Genomic DNA, 20,291 nt, shown 5'->3' on the forward strand with positions numbered 1-20,291 from the left:
CAGAGATCTCCACTTTCAATTACTTTGTTCTTTTATTACTTTTATACTAAAATAGCTAGTGAAAGCAAAACTCAGTGAAGAATTTTTTTTTCTTTTTTTATTATTGTACTTTAGATGAAGATTTACAGAACAATCTAGCTTCTCATTAAAAAAAATTAGTACACATATTGGACATTGGTTACCAACCCCAGGACATGTTAACACTCTCCCTTCTCGACCTTGGGTTCCCTATTACCAGCTTTCCTGTCCCCTCCTGCTTTCTAGCCCTTGTCCCTTGGCTGGTGTGCCCCGTTAGTCTTGTTTTGTTTTATGAGCTGTCTAATCTTTGGCTGAAGGGCAAACCTCTGGAGTGACTTCATTACTGAGCTAAAAGGGTGTCTGGGTGCTTAGTGAAGAATATTGAAAGCATTTATTGGACATCAGTGAATAAACCTAATAACAAGCATTATGAAAATAATTTAAAATACTTGGAAAGTTAGTATTAGTTTTCCAAGCAAAAGCTACACATTTATATGGCCCTGTCAGCCAAATGGAGCCCTGGTGATGCAGTGGTTAAGAGTGTGTCTGCTGACCAAAAGGCTGGCAGTTCGAATCTACTAGCAGCTCCTTGGAAACCCTACGGGATGGTTCTACTCTGTCCTATAGTGTCATTATGAGTCAGAATCAACTCGACAGCAACCATACTATACAATACTGTCAGCCAAATTCATTTTCATATATTTCTGAGAGAAATGACCACAGCTAGTTTCAAATCCCTTATAACTAACAATCTAGAACGCTACAGATTTAAAATTAAAAGATTCTGAACATTGTCTACCTTCTTTATCATTGGTACAGAAATTATTTCGTTTATATTCATCAAAATGTACAAAAAATAAAGCTTAATTTTTGTAATCAAGGGAAATAAATTATTTTTATAACCAAGTTCCATGTCTTTGATGTTCAATCTATTCTTTAATTGAAAAATTCTTCACTTTTTTTCAATTCTGTCTTAAAATTTGCATGCATCTCTACTGAATTTTTAATTTTAGCCATCATCCAATCATTTCCTATCTCTAGGTCTACACACAACCTGTTCTTCCCTTTTGTGCTTGAGCTCCAATTAACTTGGAAATTCATCGGGCCCCTCATGACTGCTAAGTCAGTATCCTTCAAAGAGTCTTCTGTTTTTCTTAGAAGCATCATATTCCCAGACCCAGTGCCGTCGAGTCAATAGTGGTCTCAAAATAGTTCTTAACTTTTTCTTTTTCCTCTTATACCCATTTATAAGTATAATTGGCCCAAGGTCAACTATCAATAGATGGCTGCATGACCTTAAAGATAAATTAATTTTTGTATCATTTTAAACTGACACATTTCTGTAAGCAGCCTTGGCAATTAAAAATAATACCTTTCTATGTAGATATCTAAGTATGTACTTACCTGTGCCCAACTTTGTTCTAGAAAGGATTTTAAATAGCACCAAAATACATGAAATCAGCTGGAAACATTTAAATAACAAACACATACAAGAATAGACAGTAATCTAACAAGAACAATAAAAACAATAAGGTCAGATTTGTCATTTTAAAAGACTGTATATCTTTCACAGGCATACTATGAAATGTGTGTTAGCCATAATATTTAAAATCTTATAAGGAAGCTGTGTCCACTGGAAAAACTTGACTCAATGACAGATGGTGAACAGTAAGGCTATTCTCACCTTCTATTAATCATGGGGTAGAGAAGTTAGCAATGCTATAACATTCAGCAGTAGAATAACACGTATTTATTAAGTATCCTGTTCACTGGTAAATAAAGTGGAAGAAATTCCGTTAAAATGTTTTCTTGACACATTTTTCACAGTAATCTACTGATATTTTCTGCTCTATCCCTCAAGTTGCTCAACATGATGATTTCCCAGGGGTCTTTTTCACATCACAGTGAGAGATTTGGCTCTTGTTACCTGAATCGAGGAAGAACTAAAACCTATGTCTAAGCACATTCTAATTCATCTTTCAAGGCCATCCCCTTCCAAGAACATTTTCAAAGTGTAAAAAAATATTTGCTTGACAAGACTTATAAGTTCAAATTAGCATCTAAATAAAATTTAAAATAATGATAGATTGAAAGTCCATGTACTCATTATAGTAAGATTAAGCTTTGGCTTCCAAATGGCTAAAATGCACTTGGACAGGGGATTGTTCTAAGTTACCACAGTGATAGATATTTGTTTCTGTTCAAAACAGATAAACCATACTGAGCTGATTTTATCTGCCAGTAACTGATAAAACTGTGATGGCATTAAGGTAAGTGTTAGGTTTATGTTTTGCAATTCTGTGTTACTCTATCTAGGCAGAGTGGATAAAATGAATTCATTTTAGGTTTCTATAATCAGAAGCCCTGCTTTTCTTTTTTCATGAATCCAAGATTAAAGCTTGAGAGCATGTATAACATCAAGTAATTGTAAAATTATGTTAAAATATCTAAAAATGTGCTTAAAATGTTGCTTATCTGTTTCCCTTCCATCTTCAAATGATCTTTAAAAATACCTAAGTTTAAAATAATATACACATTATAATGTTACTGTCTAATGTTTTATCCAGAATTCACTTCTTAGAGCAAGCAGAATTTTCACAGAAATCAAGCTTAACCCCATCTTATTGAGTTGAATTGTCTGGGGTTTTGAAAGTATCTATAGGCTTTATATGCAGAACCTCTGGTGCCTTATCGAATACTACTATTTCATCATTATATTTTATACTCAATATTTATTCTAGGAAATGTAAAAATCAGAGGTGAGAGAATAAATATTCTACCCATTCTTCTGAATTGTATACATGTTTGTTTACTCAAAAATTATAGGTCAGTAAAATGCTCACTTAATCTACTTTAACTTCATGTAGCACATTTACTTTTGCTGGAGATAGAGACAGTGGAAGTGATTATGTTGCTGTTGTTGGTAGGTGCCTTTGAGTCAGTTCCAACTCAAATCAACCCCATGTACAACAGAAGAAAGCACTGCCTGGTCCTGTGCCATCCTCATGATCATTTTTATGGTTAGGCCCACTGCTGCAGCCACTGTGTCAACCCATCTTTTTGAGGGTCTTCCTCTTTTTCGCTGACCCTCTACTTTGCCAAATATGATGTCCTCCTCCAGGGACTAGTCCCTCTTCTGATAACATGTCCAAAGTGTGTGAGATGAAGTCTCACCATCCTTGCTTCTAAGGAGTATTCTGGCTGTACTTTTTCCAAAACGGATTTGTTCATTCTTTGCCAGTTATGGTATATTCAGCATTCTTCATCAACACCATAATTCAAAGGCATCAATTCTTCTTAAGTTTTCCTTATTCATTGTCCAGCTTTGGCATGCATATGAGGCAACTGAAAACACCACAACTTGGGTCAGGCACACCTTAGTCCTTAGAGTAACGTCTTTACTTTTTGACACTTTAAAGAGGTCTTCTGCAGTAGATTTGTCCAGTGCAATGTATCTTTTGATTTCTTCACTGCTGCTTCCATGGGTGTTGATTGTGGATCTAAGTAAAATGAAATCCCAGACAACTTCAATATTTGTTGCTTATTGATCCAGTTGTGAGGATTTTTCTTTTCTTTATGTTGAGATGTAATTCATACTGAAGGCTGTAGTCTTTGATCTTCATCACTAGGTGCTTCAAGTCTTCTTCACTTTCAGCAAGCAAAGTTGTATCATCTGCATAACGCAGTTCGTTAATGAGTCTTCCTCCAGTCCTGATGCCATGTTCTTCCTCATATAGTCCAGCTTCTCGGATTATTTGCTCTGCATAAAAATTGAATAAGTATGGTGAAAGGATATAACCCTGACACACACCTTTCCTGACTTTAAAACAGGCAGTGTCTCCTTGCTCTTTTCAAACAGCTGCCTCTTGATCTGTGTACAGGTTCCTCATGAGCACAAATAAGTGTTCTGGAATTCCCATTCTTCACAAAGGTATCCATAATTTGGTATGATTCACACAGTCAAATGCCTTTACATAGTCAATAAAACACAGGTAAACATCTTTTCTGGTATTCTTTGCTTTCAGCTAGAATTTATCTGACATCGGGAATGATATCACTCATTCAGGTTCCCTTGAATTTGGCTTGAATTTCTGGCAGTTCCCTGTGGATATACTGCTGCAACTGCTTTTGAATGATCTTCAGCAAAATTTAACTTGTGTGTGATATTAATGACATCGTTTGATAATTTCCCATTTGGTTGGATCACCTTTCTTGGGAATAGGCATAAATATGGATCTCTTTCAGTCAGTTGGCTAGGTAACTTTCTCCCAAATTTCTTGGCACAGAAGAGTGAGCACTTCCAGCCCCATATACATCTCAACTGGTATTCCCTCGATTCCTGGAGCCTTGTTTTTTGCCAATGTCTTCAGCGCAGCTTGAACTTCTCCCTTCAATACCATCGGTTCTTGATCATATGCTACCTTCTGAAATGACTGAACGTCAACCAATTCTTTTTGGTATAGTTACTGTGTGTATTTCTTCCATCTTCTTTTGATGTTTCCTGTGTTGCTCAGTATTTTGCCCATAGAATCCTTCAACATTGCAAATTGAGGCTTGAATTTTTTCTTCAGTTCTTTCAGCTTGAGAAATGCCAAGCATGTTCTTCCCTTTTGGCTTTCCATCTCCAGGTCTTTGCACAGTTCATTATAAGACTTTCTTTTGTCTTCTAGAACCACCCTTTGAAATCTTCTGTTCAGTTTTTTTTACTTCATTATTTCTTCCATTTACTTTAGCTACTGGGTGTTCAAGAGCAAGTTTTAGAGTCTCTTCTGACATCCATTTTGGTCTTTTCTCTCTTTCTTATCTTTAATGGTCTCTTGCTTTCTTCATGTATGATGTCCTTGATGTCATTCCACAACTCGTCTGGCCTTCTTTCATTAGTGTTCAATGCCTCAAATCTATTCTTGAGACAGTCTCTAAATTTAGGTGGGATATACTCAAAGTTGTACTTTGGCTCTTGTAGACTTGTTCTAATTTTCTTCAGCTTCAACTTGAAATTACATGGGAGCAATTGATGGTCTGTTTCACAGACGGCCCCTGGCCTTGTTCTGACTGATGATACTGAGCTTTTTCGTCGTCTCTTTCTACAGATGTTGTTGATTTGATTCCTGTGTATTTCATCTGGCGAGTTCCATGTGTATAGTCACTGTTTATGTTGGTGAAAAAAGGTATTTGTAACGAAGAAGTTTTTGGTCTTGCAAAATTCTACCATGTGATCTCAGGCATCATTTTTATCACTGAGGCCATATTTTCCAAAAACTGATGCTTTTTCTTTGTTTCCAGATTTTCATTCCAATCACCGGTAATTACCAATGTATCCTGATTGCTTGTTTGATCAATTTCAGACTATAGAAGTTGTTAAAAATCTTCAGTTTCTTCATCTTTGGCCTCACTGGTTGATTCATAAATTTGAGTAATAGTTGTATTAACTGTTCTTCCCTCTAGGCATATGGATATTATCTATCCTATCACTGACAGTGTTGTACTTTAGGACGATATTGAAATGTTCTTTTTGAAGGTGAATGCAATGCCATTCCTCTTCAATATGTCATTCCAGGCAGAGTAGACCTATGGTCTATGACTGTCTGATTCAAATGGCCAATACCAGTCCATTTCAGCTCACTAATCCTTGAATATCAATGTTTATGCATCCCATTTGACGATTTCCAATTTTCCTAGATTCATACTTGTACATTCCACTTTCTGGTTATTAATGGATGTTCACAGATGTTTCTTCTCATTTTGAGTCCTGCCACATCAGCAAATGAGAGTTTGCAAAGCGTGGCTCCATCCATGTCATTAAAGTCAGCCCTACTACATGGAGGCAGCTCTTCTCCAGTCATATTTTGAGTGCCTTTCAACCTGAGGGGCTCATTTTCCAGCACTATATCAGACCATTTTCCACTGCTATTCATAAGGTTTTCACTGGGTAAATTTTTCCAGAAGTAGACTGTATGATCCTTGTTCCTGGTCAGTTTTTTCAAAAGTGATTATGGAATGATGTATGTCAAAAAATGTGACTGACATTACTATAATTTGCAAAAATCCAAGAAAATATAGGTTCACAAAAGTGAAAAGCACTGTGATCTATTTCTCTTATTTTTTACTGCTTGATCTTAAGGGATATTACTTTAAATTTTGTTTACCTATCAATCACTCAAAGAGTATTGATCTCTAAGTATGTCTTTCTTCAGCACTGCTGGGAATGCAATAGCAAAATGAGTCACAGTCCTTCTCCCCAGTCCAAGTGGAGAAACAATTGCAATAACGTACATAAGGAAGGAATTCAAATCCCTCCAGTGATAGAAACTATTGCTTCCCCAGCCCGTACCAACCCCTACCCTGTCACTTCTTTCATACTAACAACAACAAACAACAAAACAAACACGTTGCCATCAAGTCGATTCCGACTTATAGTGACCCTATAAGGACAGAGTAGAAGTGCCTCCCAGGGTTTCCAAGGAGTGCCTGGTGGATTCAAACTCCCACCCTTTTGGTTAGCAGCCGTAACTCTTAACTACTATGCCACCAGGGTTTCTACTCACACTAAAAGAAACATGGTTTACTAGAAAATTAGTAGTGGAGATCTTGTGAGCTCATGGAGAGCAGGTTTCTCCCCCATCATGTCATTTTCTGCTATCTGTCACAGAAAACATTCCTAACAGATACACACATAGGAATTTGGAAAAAGACAAACCAATGTGGGCTAGAGTGTACAGGAGACATAGGACCTAAGAACAGTGTGAAAGGAAAGATAAGTTCTGGAGATTCAAAAGGGAAAGAAGAGCATGCACCGTAGTTTGTTGATTTAAGATAGAAACACTACAAAAAAAAAAAAAAAAAATTGTCAGTGAGTTCATTCAGACTCACAGTGACCCTATAGGACACGGTAGAATTGCCCCATAGAATTTCCAAGAGTAGCTGGTGTATTCAAACTGCCGACCTTTTGGTTAACAGCAGAAACACTACAGACCGACACCAATTAAAGTTTTTAAATGAGAGCGAGCACAGCATGTATGACTTAGAACAGAGGACACTGTGCTGCCTCCTAGGTGACTAGGTCCTAAATACCAGGTGCAGTTTCATGGAGCAGAATGAAAGAATGCCTGAGGGGCCAGGTTTTATTGGTTTCTTCGTTTTCAGAATAAGAATAAAATTAAGTGTGAATCAATAGCTTTATTTTTTAAAGATAGCCCTCTCACCCAAGTGTCAGGGAGCACTAGAGAGATTAAATGATACAAGCAAAAGGAGACTGAAAAATCAGTCTGAAACTCAAGTTACTTAAAGAAAAAAATGCTAATCTCTCTCTTCTAAAAAAAAAAAAAAAAAGATCCATAAATTCTCAGGCATATAAAGTTAAACAACTTGCTTGAGCATTCTGCCTAAAAAATATCAGACTAGGGGTTGGCATTGATCAGAATTTTCAGAAGTTTCTTGCTGTTCATATATATATGTATATGAATATATATACACACACACATATATATAAATCCCTGCCCATTCTCTTTCTGATCATTCTTACTTTAGCTTTGTTTTTAGTAGTAGCTTAGTACTTGCACAGTTCCTCCCACTGCATTTTTAATCACTAAACCATGGAAAAAAATAATTGCAGAGGATCTCAGTTTTGGACAGCTATCAATACGTCCTTTGAAAACATAACCAGCAGCCGGTATGTGTAGTAGTTTTTATTCATTTATTTATATATTGTCTATTTACTTTTCAAACTAGATTGTTCATTCCTTTTCACTAACCTCTATTAAGCTTTCAAAACAACCAAAAATGTCATAACATGTTATTTAAATTAGATTAACAAAAAAAAAAAAAAACTGGGCATTTTTTTCATTTAGATTTATGTCTACAGAAGCACAGGGAAAAAAGAAAACTGAGTAGATACGTAGCTTGTCTCTAAATCTTGGTGAACTTCGGCAGTTGAAGATCTGCCTCAGGTTAGATTTTAAAATATATTAGTCAAAGATCTAAAGAAGTCTTTCATCCATTTAATCTTGAAAACAGAATTACTTGAATGAGCAGTGAATCAGCTGTTTTTGTTATTTGCCATCCAGTCAGCTCCAACTCTGATAACCTATGTAAAACAGACAGAAACATTGCCAGATCCTGCGCCATCCTTACAATCCTTGCTACGTTTATGCCTATTGTAACCACTGTGTATCTCATTGACGGTCTCCCACTTAACTAGAAAGTTATTGTAATTAAAAAATATATATATTCCTCTTGGACCTCAAACTCAGGAAGTCAAGAGGAGTTGCAGGCCTGGCTCACCAATGCAGGGTCCTGTTCCACCTCCCCTCAATGCATCCACCCACTCCTGGCACTAGATGTTGTTTTTTGTCATACCTGAGGTTTCTTAAAACCACTGTTGTGGTTTCCTTCCAGTAATTACTAGTAATGGATAAATTATTGGCATTGTGAGGACACCATGCTGGAAGAATCACTAAACAAAAGTATTTTATTCTACAGCAACAAAAGCAGAGAAACAAAGATCAATATAATGTCCTTTTTCTCTCACAACTAAATAAAAATTTAAAGCATCTTTACAATTCTTATTAAATTCCTAATTGCCCTTTTATTTATTTATTACTTAAATCAGGAAATGTATCTTTAATCATCCTTCTATATCATCTTACACTTAAGAATTGTGTATATTCTTGGATAACAATGTCTTAAAATTAGCAGAAAATCAACATGGATTAATTTACTCATTGATTCAATCATATAACAAATATTTATAAGGCAGCAACCATGTACCAGGTATTCTAGCAGCTAGAGATTCAGTAACAGATAAAATAGACCAAAAAAAAAAAAAAAAAAAAAAACAACCCTTAAGGGTTTATATTCAGCTTTGTTGTTGTTGTTGTTAGGTGCTTTAAAGTCTACTCATAGCGACCCCACGCGAAAGAGTAGAACTGACAGGTTTTTTTAGGCTGTAATCTCTACAGGAGCAGATCGCCAAGTCTTTCTTCCACAGAGCCCCTGGTGGGATTGAGCTGCCAACCTTATAACCATTATACCACCAGGGCTCTTTTATATTCAGCTGGACAGACAAGAAACAAGCTATATAAGTAGGGTGTGCTGACAGGTGCTAACAATAAATAATAAAGCAGGGCAGGGGCCGTGACAAGGTGGGCAAGGGTATAAACTTTTTAGTTAAGGTGGCCAGGGAAGGATGCTATATGAAGACCTCTTTTGAGTCAAAATGTGAAGAATATGAGGGAACTAGTCATGCAGGTTACTGCTAGAAAAGCCGACCAGGCAATGGGTCTGTGAGTCCAAAGCCTTGGCTAAGACAGGAATGCTACCAGGGATTTGTGTTTTGTTTTTGTTTTATAGAAATGGAAGGAGAAGTAGGGCTAATAGGAATGATGCCAGAGAGGAATGGAGAAGTCACTATCCTAAGTCTAACGGAGTTAGATGAGAACTACTGGAGAGTTTGTTGTTGCTGTTGTTAGCCACAATGTAGTGGGTCTCCAACTCATAGTGACCCCACGCACAATGGGATAGGAATGTTGTGATCCATTAGATTTTCACTGGCTGATTTTCAGAAGTAGATCTCTAGGCCTTTTTTGGTAGTGTTAGTCTGGAAGGTGAAGGTGAAGATCAAAGACCACAGCCTTCAGTATGGATTACACCTCAACATAAAGAAAACAAAAATCCTCACAACTGGACCAATGAGCAACATCATGATAAACAGAGACAAGACTGAAGTTGTCAAGGATTTAATTTTACTCGGATCCACAATCAACAGCCATGGAAGCAGCAGTCAAGAAATCAAAAGACACATTGCATTGGGCAAATCTGCTGCAAAGGACCTCTTCAAAGTGTTCAAGAGCAAAGATATCACCTGAAGGCTAAGGTGCGACCCAAGCCATGGTATTTTCAATCACATCATATGCATGTGAAAGCTGGACAATGAATAAGGAAGACCGAAGAAGAGTTGACACCTTTGAATTGCAGTGTTGGCGAAGAATATTGGATACACCATGGACTGCCAAAAGAACAAACAAATCTATCTTGGATGAAGTGCGGCCAGAATGTTCCTTAGAGGCAAGGATGGCGAGACTGCATCTTACATAATTTGGACGTGTTGTCAGGAGGGATCAGTCCCTGGAGAAGGACATCATGCTTGGCAGAGTACAGGGTCAGCAGAAAAGAGGAAGACCCTCAACGAGGTGGAGTGACACAGTGGCTGTAACAATGAGCTTAAGCATAACAAAGATTTTAAGGATGCGCAGGACTGAGCAGTGTTTCGTTCTGTTGTGCATAGGGTTGCTATGAGTTGGAACCAACTCAACGGCACCTAACAACAACAAGAAGTCTGGAAGGACCACTGAAACCTGCTCAGCATCATAGTAACACACAAGCCCCCACTGACGGATGGTGGCTATGCTTGAGGTACGCTGGCCAAGAATCAAACCCAGGTCTCCTCCATGGAAGGCAAGAATTCTACCACTGAACACCAATGCCCCCAATGGAGGGTTAGATGAGAGGTACTAGAAGATTTGGGGCAGAAGAGTGACAGGATCTGACTAGCATTGTTAAAGAATTACTGTGGCTATTCCGTTAAGAATCGACTGCAAGGGTCAAGTGTGACAGCAATAAGACCAGTAGGAGGCCACAACAATAATAATCTAGATGTGAGAAGATGGTGCCTCAGACTAGAGTGGTGGCAGAGATGATGGTAAGAAGAGATTATATTATGGAAATGTCTTGAAGATGGAGCCAATAGAATTTGGTGAGGTTCGGATATGGAAGTTGTCATCAAAGTTTACATTGAAGATTTTGGCTTGAACCCCTGAGTTGGAGAAGACTGCAGGAGAACCTGGATTGAGGAAGAATATGAAAAAATGCAAATACACACTATGAATGATGAGACCCTGGAAAATGTTCATATCTTACTTTGTTCTTTTGAAGAATTACTACAAGGTCCATAAATTACTGTAGTAATCAGATAAATGGTCATTTAAAATAATATATAAGATTTTTCAAATGCTATTATGTACATTGTAGAGCAGGTATAATTGAAACTTGAATAACAACTACATGACTTTTACAATTGAAATAAAAATGTTATTTAGAACTCATTATAAGTGAATAAAAAGGCAGAATGTGCTGAAGTAGAACAAGCACAAGATTTTTGCTAGGGAAACTTGAATTTGAATCTTGGGTCTCTTACTTGCTTATTATGTATATTCTGCACATGCTTTAAAATTCAGTGACCCCTCTTTAAATAGGATCTGTGTGTGTGTGTGTGTATGCATGTTGTTGTTGTTGTTAGGTACCACTGAGTCAATTCTGACTCACGGCAAACCCATGTGTTACAGAGTAGAACTGCTCCATAGGGTTTTCTTGGCTGTAATATTTATGGAGACAGATCCCCAGACCTTTTCTTCCATGATACCACTGGGTAGATTTGAACCACCAACCTTTAGGTTAGTAGTCAAGCATAAACCTTTTGTGCCACCTATGGACTTTATGTCTCTGTGTGCATATAAAATTACTAGTTTTACTATGAAAATTAAAATAGTGTACAGAGAGCATTCAGTATATCACTTGACTAATGATCATATTCAAAATCACAATAATAATAATAATAAGGCAAAATAACATTGATAAGGATGGCAGTAAAAATGATAACAATGTAGATTTCTCTGTACTTATTATAGGATGGACCATATCACGTAAGCACTTTAGATTTATCCCTATGTTTGATTCTTACACTAACCCTCTAAGGTCGCTCCATTATCATCCCATTTTACAGAGGAGGAAATTAATCCTGTAGAAGGAAAATAGTTTACAGGCAGGAGAAAACTACTTATCTGAAGATACAAGCACCTAAAGGCATAGGTTCAGGCCTGCAGGTCCGTGGGGTTTTAACCTGTCCCTCATGACCCAGAAAGTTTAATGCTTTCCCTGAGCTAACAAATCTCCAAAGTACTAAATTAAGTCTTCTTAGTGTTCTATTTGTGTTAAACTGTAGGGTGAAGCTCAGGGCAGCAAAACAAAATTGACCCAGAAAACTGGAAATGTTCTTAAAAATGAATCCAATCAATGCAGGAAGGACCAGAAATTAAAGTATCCTCTAAGTGTATATAGATAATGGGGCAACATGCATTGTTACTAACCATTGGAAATAAAGCTTGAGCTATTTCCTTTGAAACAGAATATTTAGAAATTGATATTTTGAATTCATTTAAATTTCCTGGCTCCCCTTTCCCATACATATACCTTTATTTATTTATTTAAACTCTGATGTTTTTCCAGAACTTGATGTCAATATTAATTTGAGTTTATTTTTAGTTTTTTTCCCAGCAGTCTAAATGTCAACTGTTCAAAATTCTACTATTATTAATTGACATAAAGTCAAGAAGTTTCTAAAAAATGTTTAAGCAACATTTGATGTATATCATTTTCAACAATATGACTGAGGTAATTCAGAATCCCAAAATGTTGAATTTTTAATTCTATAACAATATACATATGCAAAGATCAAGTCACTTATTTTTCTCCAAGCTTAAAAATTTGACTGAATTTGAATGGCCATTCTCTAAACTTTTGAACATGAAATTATTATGTTTTAGTGGTAGGTTCATGATTTGAAAACTGTTATCTATAAGAAGATACTATCAGTCAGAGGTAACCTAACTAATGATATTCTTAGGAAAGTTCTGAACATTGCAATTTAACATGACTATCACTTTTTGAAATATGGGAGAGAGGATTACAGTCAGTAGTACCTAAGAAATACGGCTGAATTAGTTCAGTAGTTTCTGTAGAAACAGATCGTTAAAGTACAAAAAGGAAAGATCAGTTCAGCACGGAAAATACAGTTTTGGCAAGTGTAAAAAATATGTTTATGTGCAGGAGGTAAAAATAAAGTTTATGGTGAAATTGAGATTTTAAAGTCACAACATAAAGCACTCCAAATAAGAATATAGACTTTAGTATTTCTGAGATGTGCATCAAGTTTCTTTCTCTACAACAGATTTCCAGTGTCTCACTGGAATTTTTATAAAATAAGATGAAGAACATACCAAGGAGTAAGAGAATAGCTAAGAAGATATTTAAGAGTTAAAGAGGCAGCATTTTAAAGAGGTGACACAGCCACTTCTGGTGGGTTTTGTTGAACATCTACCTAATAGCAATTTCCTACTTTCCTTCATTTTTGATCAGGAATCCACCTCTCAGCTCTATGATCTTCACAGAAAGCTAAATCAACCCCATATTCCAGAAGATGGTCTTGATTCAAGGGTGGCCAAAGGAAACCGAGCCTGTCCTATCAGAGTGGGTCTCAGACTTCTTGCTTTGAAGGCAGAGACATAGATGTTTCATTACCCTCTCTGGACATGGAGGGATTCTTATACAACCACAGTAGCTGTTGGCTGACAGACCTACCACAACCACAAGGGAAATCGTTTAAGATGAAAATAAATCTTACACCATAAGAGCCAGAGTACAAAGACAGGGGAAAGGAAAAAAAAAAGAAAAAAAAATGTTTTTGGTGACATCATTGAACCAACCGTTCTCAATTCTGTGGGCCAATAAATTCTCTTTTTGCTGAAGCAAGGTTAGATTGGCTTTTTTGTTACTTAAACCAAAAGAATCATGTCACAATACACAATAACAATTTTTTGAATGTTTGCACTGCTAGATACTAAAATATACTGCTAAAGAATGATGACATCCAGCTGTAGAGGGATTTTAGTTATTTCAAGTATTTCCTTTTTTTAAACAATATTTCTTGACAATAAAACCTTTGGATTTTAACTGTTTGAGCCTAGTTTTATACCTTTTGGGGAAATATGATAGATTATATATCTATCTATCTACAGCTATATAAATATATCTACATGTTGATATAGCTATAGCAATACATAGATATGAGTGGGGCAAATGGTTAATATGCTTGGCTACTAACCAAAATGTTGATAGTTGGAGGCCACTCAGACACACCTGGGAAGAAAGGCCTGGTGATCTACTTCAGAAAAATCAGTCATTGAAAACACTATGGAGCACAGTGCTACTCTGACACACATGGGCCACCATGACTCAGAATTGTTTTTTATACATGTGTACATAGATATAAATATATAGACATTATTTCCCTTCTGTAATGCTTAATTCTTTAAAGATATGAAGTATACAAAAGCAATCTACCAAGTTTCTGTTGGTACCACAATTCTGTACTACAGTGAAGTTTATCTTAGTAAAAATATGAAAAAAAATACCACCTACATGTAACAGAAATTTAATATATAATCATTTTCTCACAGCACAACACTACTATCATACTTCTATTAATATCTGGTCTTTTCATAAGTGTGTTCTTAGTAAATTGATCAAAATCAAATCTTTACAAGCAATGGTTTCTTCCCTATTCCACTGAGAATCCACAAATAATGACTTCTGTTTTTTAGGGAGTGTCACGATAAGCCTTTTGGTTTGTATTATTTATTAAGTTTTTAGTTTTTAAGTGTAATTAGCATATACTTATGAACAAGAATATACTTGATAAAATAATTAGTAATGTTGCTGTAGGCAGTAGAAAGAAAAATGTGCATTCCTGTACAAAAGGAGAAAATTTATAACAAATGTGTAGCAAAAAGAAAAAAAGGATGTGAAGCTCTATTTCAGACCCCAAGGAAATAAAGTGCTGAGATCAAAACAAACGCAAAAGCAACTCTTGCTCATTAGAAAATGATACGGTAAGAAACCTTCCCTTTCAAAATGCATGAGCTGTAGTAATTGAGCATACTCCTCCACACAGAAGTGTAACTCCCCGGCAAAACGGAAGAGATCTAAAAGATATCTGTGGCGTAGTTAAAGAAAACTACAAAAGTCACTGTATAAAGGAGTAATGTTTTTTAAGGCCGAATTGCTGGGCTGAGGGCTATGGGGACCATGGTCTCTAGGAACTTCTAGCTTAATTAGCATAACATAATTTATAGACAAAATGTTCTACATTTTCCTTTGGTTAGTAGCATCTGGGGCCTTAAAAGCCTGTGAGTGGCCATCTAGGATACTCCACTGGTCTCTCACCTCTTTGGGAGTGAGGGAGAATGAAGAAAACTGAAGACATAAGGCAAAGATTAGTCCAAAGGACTAATGGACCACAATTACCATAGAATCCACCACACAGAGTCCAGTACAACGAGACAATGCATGGCTACCGCCACTGACTGTTCTGACAGGGATCACAATAGATGGTCCCAGATAGAGCTGGAGAAAAATGTAGAACAAAACTCTAACTCACACACACACAAAAAAAGACCAGACTTACTGGTCTGACAGAGACTGGAGAAACCCTGAGCGTAGGGTCCCTGGACACCCTTTTAGCTCAGTAATGAAGTCACTCCTGAGGTTCACCCTTCTGCCAAAGATTAGAGGCACATAAAACAAAATGAGACTAAAGGGACACAACAGCCCAGGGACAAAGACTAGAAGGCAGGAGGGGACAGGAAAGCTGGTAATAAGGAACCCAAGGTGGAGAAGGGAGAATGTTGACATGTCATGGGGTTGTTAACCAACGTCATTAAACAATATGTGTACTGTTTAACGAGAAACAAATCTGTTCTGTAAACCTTCATTTAAAGTACAATAAAAAAGAAAAGAAAAAATGAAACATTTCAAAAGTTAGGGCATAATATCTAATCATTCTGTGTCCTATGTATAGCTGTTCAAGATACACAGCGCATTTGTTTTTTTAGTGGCATTTTAAATGGCTAATATAAAACTACAGCTTCAAATCTTTACTAGTGCTACACAGTACTCTGTTGCATTATAAACCTTTATATATGTGTAGCTCATTAGTGTTCTTAGGTGTACTTCCTCCATGACCAGACTGATAAATTAAATGATTAAAAGATTTACAAGGAATGGGGAAGCATGATTGAAACACTGATTTGCTGAATCACTGTTGTCTTCATCTCTGACGGACATCACTGTGTTTACAATAACTCTGTGGTATTATCCAGGCAGTAACTTCTATCACCACTACCAACTGGAATCAACTGTTAAAAGGTCTTATACACAGTTTTACATTTGAATAAATTATGAAATACTTACCATGAAAAACATATATAGAACAACATGGCTTTTGTAATTTGGTTTTTTAATAAAGCTTATGATTGCCAAAAGATTTTGTCTTCTACATTCACCTGAAAATTCCATTTTTTCTAATCCTAATTTTTTGTTCTTATGTGAGTTATTCCAGTATTAATACTTCTACATAAATTCAAATTCAGTCCCTCTCTTTTGATATTAGAAAATGAACATTAAAGCAATTGAAAGTCTCCACTTAGGGGAGAAAAGAAAAAAAAGAGATAAGCTTTGTATTTGAAGTGATATAAACAAAAAAATAATCTGTCGTTTTGATAAATTTTAATCACTGATTCAGTGGACCTCTACTGTCATTTTCTGACTGATTTAGTTCCCCTTCAATAACATTTTTCCACTTCTGGTCATATTTTAATTCTTATAAAGATTTTATCAAGTTCATCAATAAATGTTACCTAGGTATAAATAAATGAAGAGCAATGAGGAAATTTATATGAGAACAAACTTGATTTGATATACATTATAGTTAATAATTTACATTTTACATTAATTAGTTTATTTGTAGCAGTCAATTTTCTAATGTCAGTAGTTCTTAATTTTTTTTTAAGGACATAGAAACAAGTATTTGTATGATCAGTTTATAAAACAAACATCATTTTAGTTATACAGCAGGTTCTATGATGATGCTTCAATCCCTATTAAGACATTTAAGTAGAAGATAAATAAAAAATCAGTTTGTGCAATATGGGAGAAATAGCTTCTGAACTAACTTTGTTAAAAAGAGTTATTTTATTAAACCTAACCTTAATACTAGATAACCAGAAGCCCTAGTGGCGTCATGGTTAAGAGCTACAGCTGGTAACCAAAAGGTCGGCAGTTCAAATCCACCCGGAGCTCCTTAAAAACTCTATGGGGCAGTTCTACTCTGTCCTATATGGTTGCTATGCATCGGAACTGACTCGAGGCAATGGGTTTGGGTTTATTATGTTAGCACCTTCACTGAGTTTCTGTTTATGTGGATGGAAAATTTGGCAATGGATGTTGGTGATGAATTGTACTCGTGAAAAACATTGAACTGGCAAATGTGTTATCTATAATTTCACAACAACTTAAAAAAATTCAGGAGATCATATATTCAAATAAGTGTTAATTTCAAAGTTGTAAACTTATCTGTATTTCATATCCACAAAAACACACATATACAAAACCACGGACACATACACAAACACATTGGTACCCACACGCATTCTTAACAGTTACAAATGTTTGTTTTTGAAGGCATATTTCTCAAATAAAGTTTGATTAATAGAGTAGCAGAGTACTACCTAAGACTATAAGGGAATAATTTATGTTGCATTTCCATAAACAAATTCAAAACATATTTTCAAAAAAGAGTTTCCAAAAATTACTTGAGTAATAGCAATATAACTGGATTAAATATATCACTTCTACAGGTAATCGTTCTCATTTGGAAGTATAGTATCTCTCATGGCTGTTTTAAAAATATACATCTCATTAGTTTAGAATTAGATCTTGGAATATTATACGCTAACTTGAAGAACTTTCTTTTACAGCTCATGACTATGTTTTTATACTCACTTTTCATCCCATTCAATAACATTATTATGAGTATTTAATTAAATTTATGCTTTTATACTCAGTGAAATAAGATGTTTAAATACCTGAACATAAGCTTAAACTGAGAAAAATAAAAAGAAGTTTCCAGTAGTTAAAGAAGCAGAGGTTAAGTGAAACTGCCATCATAACTCAGGTGCTACAAAACGTGTTCCTTCAGGCTAATGCATTCCATCAGAACATTCTAAGAATGGAAACAATTATGAAGTGGGTGCTCCTTACTCAATAAGTGGAAATATTGCCACGTTTTGAAAAGCAGATATGGCATATTAGGCATCCTCTCTCCAAATCAATACAAAAAACACTCACCAGCACTTGCCATTTACAAGGTAATTTAGGGATTCAAATAAAACTGTACCAGTTTTTTTTTTTTTTTTTTTAGTTTTCTAGCTGAAACCTGGAAAACACACTTTTGAAAAGTTAATTGAGTCTCCGTTATTAAGGACACTATTAAGTAGAAATAATCTTGAAAACACAGGAACTTTACCTGCTGAAGTTGGCTCTTCTTCATCTGATGCTATGAGGAAAGTAGGGGCAGGAAGGGAGTGGGAATGGAGAGGAGAGAGAGAGAGAGATTGAGATTGTGATTGACCATGAAATATAAATACATTCCACATTTCCAAAAATGACTATAAATCCCTGACTTGTAATTTTGTGTTATGTTACTAATTTGTCATTAGATAATATTATCAGTATTCAATTAAATTTTCTGCTTGCTTGTACTTTAAAATATGCATTTATTAGAAAAGACAGTTACTATTTTCTGGATTTGATTTTCCTTTCCATTTGCCAACAAAATTGGCTTTAGTTAACTCCAATGTAAACTATTTTGAATTTTTATAAATAATATTGTTTAAAAATATAAATTATATATAAGATACCCCACCACTTTATGAGAATTTTCTATAAGGAATACGGAGTTAAAAGGCATTTTCTCCAGACAAGGAAAAATCAGTAGCTGTCAGGCACTCGGGCAGGGGGAAAGCAGTGAATACATGGAGCATCGGGCATTTTAGGGCAGTCAAACTATTTTGCATGATACTGTAATGGTGGACAAATGGTACACATTTTTCAAAACACATAAGACTGCACAACAAAAGAATAAACCCTAGTGTGAACTATGGGCTTTAATTAATAATAGAGTATCAATACCCACTGGTATCAAGTTGATTCCGACTCATAGCAACCCTATACGACAGAGTAGAACTGCCCCGCAGGGTTTCTAAGGAGTGGCCGGTGGAGTCAAACTGCTAACCTTTTGGTTAGCAGCCTGAGCTCTTAACCACTGCACTACCAGGGCTCCAGTGCATCAATAGTGGTTTATAAACTAACAAATGTACCACAGGAACGCAAGATGTTAAAATAGGAGAAATATTGTGCAGGGGAGTGAGGGCATGTAGGAACTTTCTATACTTTCTGCACGATTTTTCTGTAACCCTAAAACTGCTCTACAAATGAAGTCTCTTAAAAGTAAAAAACAAAAAACCATATTGTCTATGGTCAAAATTTTGTTCCATGAGGTATAAATGATTATGTGTATAAAAACCAAATTTGTTACCATCGAATCGATTCCGAGTCATGGAGACCCTATGTGTTATAGAGTAGAACTGTTCCATAGGGTTTTCCTGGCTATAACATTTACAGAAGCTAATCGCCAGGTCTTTCTTCTGTGGCACTACTGGGTAAGTCTGAATCACCAACGCTTAGGTTACTAGTCGAATGTAAACTGTTGCCACCCAGTTACCTATATATCAGCTTCTAGTGCTCCCTGTCTCTCCCTCTTCCTACCCACTCTCCCACTCCCCCTTTCCGGCTCACTCATGTGCACCAAATGCCTCAAGATTCAGGAGTTCTGTTCTGAGGATGTAGGAACCTAAAGTGTAAAGAACGGCTCCAGGTGGTTTTGACCCAAGTGTTCTGTAGGCCATACATGGATAAACAGGATATTATAAAAGAGGAGACCACAATGTGAAAATGCCATTTCGTATGAACTGGTGGTTCATAACCCTAGATACATATTAGGATACAAACCTATGAGACCCCCTCAAACCAATTAAATCAAAATATCTTTAAACGATAAATCCATATAGCCAGGATTGGGATATTACTGATGTCACTACAAAGTAACATTACACATAAGTCATTAAAAGTGTGGATCATTTCGTCTTGTGTTCTAAGTGGGACCATTGTTTTGAGATCAGCAAGACTCTGAGGGCAATAACTGAAAACTGTGTGCTATGTCCGGGAGGGAGGATGGCAGTTAGGGAAGTGAACGAAAGAGTTTATCTGAAGTAGCTTCACAATCTTGCCTAGAATGCACCTATTTACCTTTATAGCTATAGACACGAACTGTGAAAAGAGGTATTTCTGCTCTGTGCACAAGCGCAGCTTAACCAGAATATTGCTGTTGAATTATATGACACAAGCCAGTACTATTTCACTTGATTCATGAAGTTTTGAAATAAAAATTTACACAGCTGAATTGCTTATAAAGGGGCTTTGTTCCCAACTGATTCGTTAACCAAGGTATCACTGTGTAACCAGGGCATGGTCTCCACTCTTAGCCG

The 20,291-nt window shown here is 36.1% G+C and overlaps 1 protein-coding gene across 1 annotated transcript in view; it reads right to left on the reverse strand.

Annotated features, from left to right (window-relative positions):
• Positions 1 to 20,291, reverse strand: part of EDIL3 (EGF like repeats and discoidin domains 3) — a 524,672-nt gene that overhangs the window by 335,764 nt on the left and 168,617 nt on the right. The window contains exon 3 of the mRNA XM_010588258.2: positions 18,212 to 18,241. Coding sequence (XP_010586560.1) covers positions 18,212 to 18,241 — 30 coding nt within the window. The remainder of the gene's footprint in view (positions 1 to 18,211; positions 18,242 to 20,291) is intronic.

The sequence above is a fragment of the Loxodonta africana genome, chromosome 2 (genome assembly GCF_030014295.1).
Source record: "Loxodonta africana isolate mLoxAfr1 chromosome 2, mLoxAfr1.hap2, whole genome shotgun sequence".
Lineage (NCBI taxonomy): Eukaryota > Metazoa > Chordata > Mammalia > Proboscidea > Elephantidae > Loxodonta > Loxodonta africana.